The sequence below is a fragment of the Molossus molossus genome, unplaced genomic scaffold (genome assembly GCF_014108415.1).
Source record: "Molossus molossus isolate mMolMol1 unplaced genomic scaffold, mMolMol1.p scaffold_m16_p_10, whole genome shotgun sequence".
NCBI classification, from domain to species: domain Eukaryota; kingdom Metazoa; phylum Chordata; class Mammalia; order Chiroptera; family Molossidae; genus Molossus; species Molossus molossus.
The window spans coordinates 36221350-36234482 of NW_023425345.1; the positions used below are offsets into that span (position 1 = coordinate 36221350).

The 13133-nt window shown below is 37.9% G+C and overlaps 1 protein-coding gene across 2 annotated transcripts in view; it reads right to left on the minus strand.

The window, feature by feature from the left end:
* ITPR2 (inositol 1,4,5-trisphosphate receptor type 2) overlaps window positions 1-13133 on the minus strand; it is a 470721-nt gene that overhangs the window by 232245 nt on the left and 225343 nt on the right. For both annotated transcript variants that reach the window (XM_036251040.1, XM_036251039.1), the window contains exon 32: window positions 12840-12965. In XM_036251040.1, the coding sequence (XP_036106933.1) occupies window positions 12840-12965 (126 nt within the window). The remainder of the gene's footprint in view (window positions 1-12839; window positions 12966-13133) is intronic.

Sequence of the window (13133 nt, forward strand, 5' to 3'; positions counted from 1 at the left end):
CAAAAGAGAAATATTCCCTTTTCAAACCATGTGTCTCCATGTTTTGGTTTAGAAAATTGCAGTATTCGCCGAATGGAGATAGAAGAAAGAACAGAGAGTTTGTTTTGCTTCTAAGTACTTCCCATCAGGGCAATTCACTTTTATCTTATCCATTAAATTAAAAGTAATCTCAGAGTTATTGTAGGGAACAGTGCAATTAAAGGAAATAAATTATGTCAAATTATATAATCTTTTTATTATCATTCCAGCATATAACATACTGAGTGGCATGTACAAGATGTTCAATAAATGTTGTGAAATGAATGAATCAATTATTTTTATTTTATTTTATTTTATCCTCATCCGAGGGTATTTTTACATTTATCTTCAGACAGAGAGGGAGGAAGAGAGAGAGAAAGAAACATTGATGTGAGAGAGACACATAGACTGGTTGCCTCCCACATGACCCCAACAGGAGCCAGGGACGAACCACAACCAAGTTACATGTCCTTGGCCCGAATCAAACCCAGGACTCCCTGGTCTGCAGGCCGATGCTCTAACCACTGAGCAAAACAGATCAGGGCTGAATCACTTACTTTTTAAAATGGGAGATAAGAAAGGGCTATTTTGTTTTAGGTTAACTTTGGGTTAGGCTATATTTGTGGAACATCTAACCAAGGACTAACATTTAATGTGGCCCCAGAACTAATATAAAATCAATTTTCCCGTGATGGATATAAAGTAGGATTTATTGCATTTAGTATCTTTCCAGTACTGACTTTTATAGTAAAATTTTCTGATCTGTAAGATAAAAATATATTAAAGTGGAATAGGTAGCAGACCGATTCTGCCATAACCAGCCCAAATAACCTTCTTCCTCATCCAGTGACATCTCACACACCGTGTGTGGCTCTCCAGAGCTATTATGGCATCACACGGCACTACTTGCAAAGGCACACTTGCTAAAGAGCCAACAGGATTTGCTTTAGTCAGTGGATTAATAAAAGTAATTTATTTCTAGATAAAGGCTTCCCTCAAAATCCTGGGTAATGAAAAGTCTAGGTTAAATTTTTTTTCTCTTAAATAAAGGAGCCAAAATGTCAGACAAATGAATTGAATTATTATTCTGCAGACATGGATATCCTGTTGATGAGCTGGCAAAGTTTGGGGTAATAAAATAAGACACATAATTGGTAAATTATCGTAATATTTATTACACCAAATTTATTTTTGTCTTCATTTCTGTGCAACCACTAATTATATAACAAGATACTTTTCTGATTTATGTTCTATTGTAATTAATTTTAAAGTGCACGTAGTTTGAGCATATCTTCATCACAATATAAATTAAAGTGTAATTATTTTCAAAATACATATAATTTGAATATATTATCATTAGAAATATAAATTAAGTAGGTTGTAAAAACATTTTTTTGAAGTCTGGGTTTACAAAACTGTGTGGAACCTATTGCTCAATTTATTTGGATAAAGAATTCAAATAATTTTTCAAGATATTTTTTCTGCCCATATAAATAACATGTTCACCTCTAGAGCTTGCATCTTACACTGTAATATCGTGGAAAGGCAAGAAATGTAGGAAGACACTTTTAAATTAAAATTTTAAAAACTTTTCAATAAAAATACAACCTAATATGCCCTGGCCAGTTTGGCTCAGCAGTTAGAGCATCAGCCTGCGGTCCAGAGAGACCCAGGTTTGGTTCCCACCAAGGGCACCTACCGCAGTTGCAGTTTGTCCCCGGCCCTGGTTGGGTCATGCAGGAGGCAGCCACTCCATGTGTCCCTTTCACGTCGATGTTTCTCTCTCTCTCTCTCTCTCTCTCTCTCTCTCTCTCTCTCCCTCCCTCCCTCCCTCTCTCCCTCCCTCCCTCCCTCCCACTCTATCTGAACAAAAAATGAAAAAATGTCCTTGGGTGAGGATAAAAAATAAAATAAAATAAAAAAAGAACCTAATAAATAACAATATTTCTTCCCCCTGATATTTTTATTATTCTTAATTCTTTTCAATAAAAACTGGAAATAGCTCAAATAAAATTGCCTCACATTAACTTTTTGTGTGTAATACACATATGTTTATAGTTTCAACCTGTTTGTAGTGTCATTTTTAAATATTTATTTTATTTTTCGTCATTTTTTTCTAAATCTTCACCTGAGGATGTGTTTTGGGCCACGGCTCTAAATACTTATTTTAAAAGGCAATATTAATCTATCATTTTAATTCACAATCATGCTTTTAATCCATTTTTGGAATGAAATGAGGTACACATAACCAAAACTACAATACAAATCTTTTTTTTTTCTTCTTAGTTTTCCCTTTTTGTTGGTCATTTGCGTGATTTCCTTTTTTTGTTGTGATGGTTGTTTTTGTTGTTGTTGAGTTTTTTTCCCCTGTTATAAAGAACTATGCAAAATTATGTTTATTTTCAGATTCAGATTTTTGGGATATATTTCACCAAAAATGGAATCAATAGATGAAGGTATGTAGATGGTTTTATACAACTTGCTGGGCTGATCCTCTACAACAATAAATTCACTATGCTGTCAATGATCTATGTGTGAATACACTGGATGTTTCCTCATTACCAACAACTAGCTCTTGCTTTCGGGCTCTGGTTGGAGGTCAGAGTGAAAAAGAAAGATGTCAAGTACCCAGCTGCCTCGACTTCCACCCTCGATTCTCCCTCCTTGCTGAGGCCTTAGCAATGTCCTTTTCTCTGGGTACAGCCCGAATAGAGCCCTTTGGAAGTGGTCCCAGAACAGGGTGCTCCCCGCGCCCCTTCAGGCCTGCGTGGAAATAGCTTTGCATGTTCCCAGTCCTAGGTGCCCCTTGTCCTTTCTGGGTCCCTTTAACCCTGCTTATGGCTACTGGAGTGTGTCATCTGTTTCCTGCAGGAACTAACTACTCTACCTGCAAAGTATCATTATTTTTGCCAATTTAATGATACCCAAAATTATTTTTTCTTGCATTTCTACTATTGCTCACAAGGCTAGGCACCTTTCACATAATTACTTCATGCCTGTATTTTGTCATGTACAGGCAATTCAAACCCTCTAACCACTTGAAATAAAACCTGAATAAAGACTGATGTACAGTGTATCAGTTTAATGTATTTTTCATAATAAGCTCCTTTCAGATGTCATTTCACATATATTTGCACATTCTGACTTTTTAGAAAATTCATTTCATTGGGTAAAATAATTTTTAACATTCAGACACTATTTTTTTCATTGAGATCATTTCCATTTATTTAATATAAAGAAGAAGAAAACAGCCCTGGCCGGTTTGGCTCAGCGGTTAGAGCGTTGGTCTGTGGTCTGGAGAGGCCCGGGTTCGGTTCCCACTAAGGGCCCGTACCTCGGTGGCAGTTTGTCTCTGGCCCTGGTTGGGTCATGTGGGTGGCAACCACTCGATGTGTCCCTTTTACTTTGATGTCTCTCTCTCTCTTCTCTCCCTCCCACTGAGAGAGAGAAAAACATCGATTAGTTGTCTCCAGCACAACCCCAAACAGGGCTGGGAATCAAATCTGCAACCCAGGTACGTGCCCTTGACCAGGAACCAAACCCGTGACCTTTTGGTCCTCAGGCCAACTATCTAACCAAACTGGCCAGGGCCCTATACACATCTTATTTAACTCTTTCAGTTATCGGTAATTTGCTGCTGTAGGTGACCCGATTTCCAGATTCTGATTAATTTTTTCCCATATTTGATATCCAACTGTCCTCCAAACATTTACTGAATAGTGATTTCTTACCTCATTCTTTGGTTACTTGAGGTGCGTCTTATAGTTTGTCACTAGTCACTATTTAAATTGTTCCCCATAACTCTGGTATACACTATGTCTCATTATTTTTAAATATTTAATACAGTTATGTAAGAATGAAATGATTCTCAATTTGTAATTTGTTTTACAACTTGAAAAAAAAATCCACTATTACTGTTTTTTCCAAGAAAAAATAAATTCACATTTTTAAATATTTGTCCTCATCTACTTCCAGATAAATTTTACTACATATTTGTCAAATTTCATAAACTTTCACTTGGGGACATAAATTATCAAGTTAAAATTAAATATTGATCAGAACCAGACAAAATAAAGTCTCTACTCTATCAGAGCCCTTATTCTAATCAAAAGAGACACACAACAGACAAATTAATAAATATATAAATAAGTGATTTTTTAAAAATAGGACAAATAATAGATTCTAGAGAAAAATAAAAGCTAAGCATTACAAGAGATGCTACAGGGGGAGAGTGTATGGTCAAAGGTCGCTGTATTATTTAAATTGCTTGGGGAAGGTCTCTATATAAGGCAACATTTTAGCAAAGAATTGAAGGAAATGAGGAAGCAGCCATGGAGGTTTCTGGAAGAAGAACAAGTAAAAATCTGTCCCCACCAGTAGAATATAAGTCCCTGTGATGCTGCTGTAATTTAACCTAGTTATGAATAACTGGAAGGGAGCAGAGGGAAGGCCAAAGAGTGCGGACACGCCATTGTGCAGCTTTGCCAGGAAGCTGCAGTCTAACGCTCTCCAGGGAGCCAGCAGTCTCTTCCCCGAAGATCTCTGGGGGAAGGGACTGGATGGGGGAGAACAGATGCATGCCCAGTAAAGTCTGGGTGACACAGGGAAGGTTCCTTGTCTGCCAGTCACACCTGGAAACAGGGCATAGGCCAGAGTAGGCATGGCCACTGCAAGCATGGGAAGCTTTGAGATATTTAATCCCCGAAACAAAGAAGTTTGCTCTCCTGTGGTGGCAGGACTCTTGGACTCTTGTCGCAAGAAGTGTGCTCTCTTGGCTCCCCTGCATTCACCCACAGCCATGTGGACCCCACACACAGTGGACTAATGAACTGCAACTAGCCCTGATGCTGCTGTGCTGGACCCAATTCCAACGTGGAATGAAAACTTTGGACACTGGCTTTGCTTTTAGCTCTACTGAATCCCCAGTTGCACATTTTCCAGGACTGGATTAAGGGAAATGGGACTTTGCAAACCCAGAGACATAACTCCACACAAATAAAGCTTTCTGCCACATCTCATCCTCCCATGGGGACCTCCAGAAATGTTTCTTCCAGTGATACCCCAGGGAGCCCACTCCCACTAGCAACTGAGAAAGACCATCCACACTTTTCACTGATAACACCTGGACACCAGGAACTAGTCTGACTTGCTCATCACTGCCCATGAGCACCTCCGCAGACAATAGGTACTTAAAATCATTTATTGAAAAAAAAACAATATTCAGTGAAATTTAGAGACATAATTATGTCTGACATTTCTCCCCTTGCATATAGGATGCCCCTTGTCTCTTCTGCTCTGAAAATAACTGCTACTCTTCCAACGATGACTGGGTTAAACAAGTTATCATACGCTAGAGTAGCATGCTTCAGTAGAACTTTCTGCAATTAGGGAAATCTTATATATCTGTGATGTCCAGGACAGTAACGAACTACTAGATACATGTGCTTACTGAGCACTTCAAATGTGGCTGGTGTTACTGAGTAGTTGGATTTTTATTTTATTTTACCTAATTAAAATTAAAATTTAAATGTGGCATGTTACTACTCTACAGGTTAGGGCACCTCTGGTGCCAGTAACATATTTTTGATCATACAGATCAAGAAATACAAATCCTAAGGATCATTTTGTATCCCCCACAGACAGTAAAAATGTTCCTTTAAGTATCTCAAGTGACATGGCATATTTATTTAAATTCACATTCCTTTATTCATGAGGCCAAAACTTTTCCAAACATTTGCTTTTTATATCTTTTTATGTGAATCATCTGTTCGTACATTCAATTGGCATTCTTAGAATTCTAAATTCATTTTTTAAAAGTAATGTTTTTCTTTCTCTTACCTAAGTTTTTTTTTTTTTTTTTTTAATTAGAGATAGAGAAAGGGAGAGGGAGAGAAATATCGATGTGAGAGTGAAACATGAATGGGTTGCCTCCTGCACACCCCCTACAGGGAACCAAGCCCCAAACCCGGACATGTGCCCTGATCAGAAATCAAACTGGCAATGTTTTGGTACACAGGATATCACCCAACCAACTTAGCCATACCAGCCAGGGCAAAAGATAATTTTTTTCTTAACATCAATATATATTAATTGTAGGAACCCTTTAAAAATATAGAAAAATACAAAATGTAAAACAAAATTTATCCATAATCTTTAAAATCCAGATCAAACCATGATTAACATCATAGAATCTTTTTTTCTAATCTTTCTTCTCTACCATATATATTTTCAGTAATTAAAATCATTCTAAATAATCAGTTTTGTATTCTCCTTTTTATATTTATCATGTAATAATTATTAGCACTTCTCACATTAAAAATCCTCAAAAATAACCTAATGACTTTATAATATCAATCATATATATATACACATATATATAATTTACTGAACCATTTCTCTACCATTAAATATTTAAACTATTTTCTATTTGTATATTATCATAAAAGTATGTGGTACTTCCCTGACCATAAATTTTTTATATTATTTCTAATTATTCCCTAAGGACAGATCCTTGGAAGGTAAATTACTTGACCATTAAAAAGGTATAAAGGTTTTCTTATTTTGTTTTGTTTTGTTTTGTTTTTAATGTACCACTAAAATGCTTTTCAGGAAGACAGCATAAATCTACACTTTCATCAACAAGGTATGTGAACCAACATTTAATATTATATTTTTACTTTTATCTTTTGACTCTTTCAACTCTGATAGCTGGAAATTTGGATCTTGTTTTCCTCTGTACTTTTTTTTTATCTTAACAGTTGACTATTTTTTCAGGTGATTACCTTCATTTCCTCTTCTATAAATCATGAATGCCTGGTTTTTTGCCCATTTTATTATTATACATTGTTAGTGTTTTTCATAAATATGCATATATTATTTGCATTTTTCTTATCTATATGTTTCTTATCTATATATCTATATATAGATATGTTCCTTATGTAAAAGTTATCTTTTTTAATATAAAGTAACTTTTCCTATTTTGATTTTTTTATTTCTATGTATGATGTTTTATGTACTTAAATTTTAAATTTTCAAATAGTGAAACATCTAACATTTTTTCTTAGCTAATTTCATCTATTGCTTTTATGCTTAAACTTTCTCACCCAAAGACAGGTAAATATTTACCTATATTCCATCCATTTTTATCAGTTCATGTTTATCTCTAAAATCCATTGCAATTTATGTTATTATATGATGTTAGGTTAAGAGCTGAGTACATTTCACCTCAAATAGCAAGTGTCCTTGGATGTCCTTTTGATGTAGTTCTAGTCAGCAGTTTTGTTGAATGCCTATTCTATGCCAAGAATGTTTTACAAGTGGGGCAAAAGTAGGTTCATAGTTGTGAGTATGCAAAACAGTTTATTCTTGTATTATTATTTATTAATTATTGTATTATTTTCCATACAAATAACTGTAAACCTACCTCTGCCCCATCCTGTATTTACCTGTGACTCATCAGTGAACACAATATATAAAAATCACTATCCCATTGGAGTTTATAGTATTAATTTAATAATCCAGGGGAGAGTACACTATACCCTACAGGTCAATTCTTGCCATGTCCATTCATCTACTTCTTATCTGTGGCTGTTTAACAGTTGTGATAGTGGTCTGAATGCTGAAATGTTAATTATGTTGCTCTTTATGGGACAGCTCATCCCTGGAAATAATCAACTGCTTCCCTACTAATGGTTGATGACTTCATTATGTATTAACATATCTTATATACGTAAAAATGTTTCAGGCGATTTTATTGCAGTAACACATGTACTCAACTCTTAGTTTATTTTCAGATTTACTTTTTAAATATTTTTAACCACAGTTGACATTTATTTATCCCATAAAACCCACTGAGCATCTGCTATGTGTGCGTCACTACTCTACGTCAGGTACACAGCAGTGAATCAGACAAAAATCACTGCTCTCATCTGTTCCAGTAGAAACAAATACAAATACATACAAAAATGTCAAGTGGGGGAGGGAATGAAGCAAATGATGGAAGGACAGGGGGGAAAGGTTGCTACTTTACATAGGGTGGTCAATGAAGGAAGGTCTCTCTGAAGACTTTTAAGCAGGGACTTGAAAGAAGAGAGGAAAGAAGTCATGAGGATACCTGGGGGACGAGTGTATCCCACATAGACACAAATGTGATGAGATGGGGGTGTGTTTGGCATATCTGAGGAGCAGCCATGAGGTCACTAGATGAACAGAGAACTAGCTAGTGAGAGAACAAGAGGTCTTGGAGAAGGGGCGGCTGGACAGAAGAGAGGCCAAATCATATAGGAGTTTCACTCTAGGCAGAATCTGAGCAAGAGAGAAACATGAACCAAATTATTATTGTTGTTTAATTGAATCATTATGGCTGCTATATAGAGAGTAGACGGAGGGAGGGGGCAAGACTGGAAGCATGGAAGCAGGTTGTAAGTCTGTTGCAATAATCCAGACGAGAGTGAATGGTACCTTGGAGCAGGGTGGTAGTGATGCAGTGTCTAGAAGCAGTCATCTTTTGAATATCTCAAGGTTAGAGTTTGCTAAAGGATTGGATTTAGAGTGTAAGAAAATAAAATTTCCAGATGAAACCAAGATGTTTTTTTTGCCTGAATGCTTAAATTGAATAATGGAATTGTCATTTACTAACATGCAAAAGACTTGAGAAGAAATTCATTTTTAGCAGGATATGGAAGTAAATGAAGAGTTTGAGGTTAGAGAGCCAAGTGATGATGTCATGTAGGCTGTGGGGTATATGAGACTGGACATCAGGGGAAGGATTCACTCAGCTTAGTATCGCAGTCAGGAGAGTGGGTGAGATCAGCAAGCAAGTGATTGTAGACACAGAAGGGAGTATGTCTCAGGTGTGAGCCTGGCACATTCCAATGTTTGAAGCTGGAAAGATTCAGAGGAAACAGGAAACTGAGGAGTGGCCAGTGAGGTGCGAGGCAAACAGAGCAGGACTAATATCCTGGGGGCCAACTGAAAGAGTGGCTCAAGAAGGAACTGATAAACTACGATCATTGCTACCAATGATAGGAAGAGCAGAAAGTATGATGCAGAACAAAGCCCAACCAATCATCGATCAAGAACAGCCAAACACGTGTTCACTTCACGTGGCACCATCATTATAATCCAGCATGAATGTTGAGGAGAAAAACAGAATTACCTCTGAGGGAAAGGTGCTACACAGAGAATAAGCTTTCTAGAATATTTTATACCCTTCACTTCTTTGCACTGCTAGCTAATAAGGCCATTTAAAAAGAACCCTTTAATGTGAGACTTTCCAATGGCTCCTTCCACTTAAGAAAGTCAAGAAAAGTATAGAGTCAAACCAACAGTCAAACAAAACCTATTCAATCCTACCAAATTAAAGAACTTGGAAAGTGTGATACAAAGAACATATAAATTCTGTCTTTACTCCTACTTCCTACGATTCGGTAGGCTAAGTAAAGGGAGAGAATGGCTCAAGTGGTCTATTTGAAAATAAAATACTCTGATGTATCTTGTTAAGCAGTGATTGATGGGACAGTGGCATGACACTGATAGGTGTGCCTCTAAGTTATTTCTTGGTCTGATTTCATCCCCCACATACATCACGTGGAGTACTGTTGGCCATTACAGAATCTTGAAACTGATAGTAAAATTGGGAACATCTTCAAAAGAAAAAGTATAGTCTAAGGCTAACATTGACCGTAGTCCACCTCCCTCCCTGTACTCTGTAATAATGTCTCAAATCCCCTGACCCCGCAACAACAACCAGTTACTAAAGGCAAAGAAAAGCAATTCTGCCCTATAAACACCAATTTTATCTGCATTGGAACGCGGATCAAAGTGAGCTGTTGTTAAATGCGCAGACAGTGGAACGGCGTTTCAGGGGTCGAACAGCTTTGATGCCTCCTGCCTGAATCTGGTGTATTGACGGGATTGGAGGCAAGAAACCAGAATGGAATAAGGACTGGTTATGTCCAATTTACCAAATACCTTTCCTCAACATTGCCTTGACCATTCATTGCTCACTGATGTAAATCAGCTGTTCTAGAATGTCATACCTTTGTTGTAACTAGTCCATCTCGATGTTACATCACTATCGTGCTTTTCCAGCTTTGTGGACAGGGGTCTCTGGCTCTTGTCTATGTTGGATGGTCTCCCTTTTGGTTATCTTCAACATTATTATTTGGTATAGGTTTGGGGGAAGCTTTCTGAAATTGCTTTAAAGACTACATACAACCTTATAATAACACCAGTGATGTCACCATGATATGGATAAATGGATGATGTTATCAGTGCCTTTACCAAGTGCCAAGCATGCGCTATGCAGTATCTCACTGAATCTCCATAACCCCATGAGGAATGCGTTAGTACGGCATTCACTTTACAAATAAGGAAACTTGGACTCAGAGGAGGAAGCTCCTGGCCCAAGGTAGCTGAGCTAGTAAGAGGCAGAAGAATCTGGACTTGAACTCTGGTCTGGCTGATGCCTCTAAAACGCCAACTTTAAACTACCATGCTCCGCTGCCGTGGTTTGCACAGTGTAGTCCCTGGACCAGCAGCTTCGGCAGCACCTGGGAACTTGCCAAAAATGCAAGTCGCACAGCCACCGAAGCTGAAACCCCAAGGCTGGGGCTCCGCAGTCATGTTTTAACCAACCCTCCAGATAATTCTGATGCTTGAGAATCACTTGGGTTTAGGAACTACTGCTCTACTGAACTGAAAAGTTGCCTAGAAGGCCACATTCTACGTAGTTAACCACGTTTTTTAACATTTGAATTTGAAAGTGTGTGGCAGCTCCTTAATCTTCCTTCAAGGGGAGAAAGACAAACCTTAGATATGGAAAAGTCAGGTTTCCTGTCCCTGCCCTGAAATAGGAAGGCTGATTCCCTGCCCTTCTTGGTGACGGGATAAGAGAGCTGCTGTTTTAAAATATAAATAAGGGGGAAACAAGAAGGAAAGAAAAAATTGCTTTTTGCAGTACAGCTAGGCTGCTGTGGTTAGACATAATGAGTGAATAGACCAAGAAGATCCTGACGTTCCCCTAGAGTCTCTCGACAGTAAATAACATAACTGTCTACTTAAAATAGTGAAAATAAAACTCCTTCCTACATGCATACTTCTTTTAGAAAAAGAATATATACATGTTAGCCTTATGAATACATCGACTGAAAGAATGTTTCAAAAGCAGCGTAACTAGTGGCAGCTATCATCAGCTTTCTTTGGTTTAAAAAATAAAAACCCATTTGACATCGCAGCTCATGCTGCCTAGAGTGTGACCTTGGTCTTTTTCAAGCTTATCCTCAGTCTGTAGCACTGTGCAATGCTGCAGATCAGTCCGTAATCTCTTTACTATCTCCCTGCACATGCAGTTTTAAAGCTCAGTCATCGGCATATAAACCACCCTTTACTTCAAGGTCTCGGGAGGCACTTGTGGCCGATCAGGTACAAGGACTTCCGTGAGGTCACAGCAGGGGCAAGGGGAGGGGTGGCAGTTATAAGTGCTATGTAATCCTGGGTAGAGCAGGTGATTTCTCCACAAGCGCAGGCTCACCTGAGAAAGGTCATGAGTGCTTGGAGTTCTGCAGAAAGGAAGTAGCACAGGAAGAGCCTTTCCTCGCACATGCCTGAACAGAGGGGACCTCACTCATACTACTAAGACAGTTCCTGGACTGGAACAATCCCTGATTTATTGCATTATCCAATCTTGGCTGTCTGGATCTCAGTCGATGTTTTATTATATCCCCTTTGTCTCCCCTTTTCCCAGAAGAATTGTGGGGAAGCAGTGGGCTAACGAGTAACAGTCAGCATTCCTTCTCATGGACAGTGGAAACATGGCCTCACTAACCCCTCTCCTCCAAGTGCATCTCAGAGCGGCCTGTTTACATCCACCAGCACTCGGGAGCTTAGGAAACCAGCTGACAGGGACAGGCCCTCATAACGGCTCTAAGGAGTTATCCACACACCACCTTCTATTAGTAAAACTCTTATGTCAACACTATGTTCCTTAGCTTGAAAGAGAAAATCAGAGAAGACTTTTTTTAAACTCCAAATAATAGACCCTAAACATAATGATAATTCAGCATGCAAAAAAAAAAAAAAAAAAAGATAAGCTATACTAACTAAAATTAAGTACAATCTATCAAAACCATTCCTTCCTTTCTTCGTTCATTCATTCATTTATTCAATATTAGTGGAGCAAAACATATGCTAGACAGTATCTAGAAAATGCCAAACAGCCCACATGTCTTCCTCAATCTCCCCCAAATAGCCCAACATGAGGAAATGGACTCAATGAAAAGCAAAATATATTTTGACTGCTATGACTAAAAACACTAGATGACTCAATCACTGGAAAACACTTCCAAAAAAGACTCTGAATAAGCAACAGTGAGCACTGGCATACCATGACTAGTCTGCTCAAGTTGCTATCTGTCCAAAAGCAGTAGTCAAGCCCCTCGAGATCTTTCCATCACAATTTGTAGTTGCATTCCTGATAAGCAGTTGAAAACAAACTGACCTCTGCCAAATGTCTCCTCTAACCAATGTAAAAAGGCCATCAAATTTCCATTTAATAACAGACCAATAGAGTCTGTTGTAAAAGTAAAAATGAACATTTTTTTGCTCTATACACTGTACTGAGTATTTTTGTGTACAAAAATCTCACTCATAATCATGGGAAAGTCATTCACAACTTTTTTTTAAGATAACGGATTATATCCAAAGATAGTTGGTTTAATCCCAAATTTTCATCCAGATGCTTGATACTGTTCAGTCAAAATATATATATCGACAAGTGGACAGAACATGAGGTAGTATTTAATGGTCAGCATGGAACTTACCCTTGCCATATCCACCAAGAAGTTCTCAAATAACTTCCAAATGTGGTTGCTCGTGTAAATCTCTTTCATTTCCACTTCAGTGTCAACGTAACAGTGATTAACGAAATTCACGTAAGCAATTTTAACCTGGGGGAGTTTCAAACACAAAAGAACGTGAGTTTTTGTCATTGTTCGTTTCTAAATATCAATTATGAAAAGTTAAATAAAATCTGTGTTGGTTCCCCTCGCAGATTATAGCATGTTTTGTGTCTACCCAGAAAGTATCCTCCCCTCCCTTCTTTTACTAAGACACTC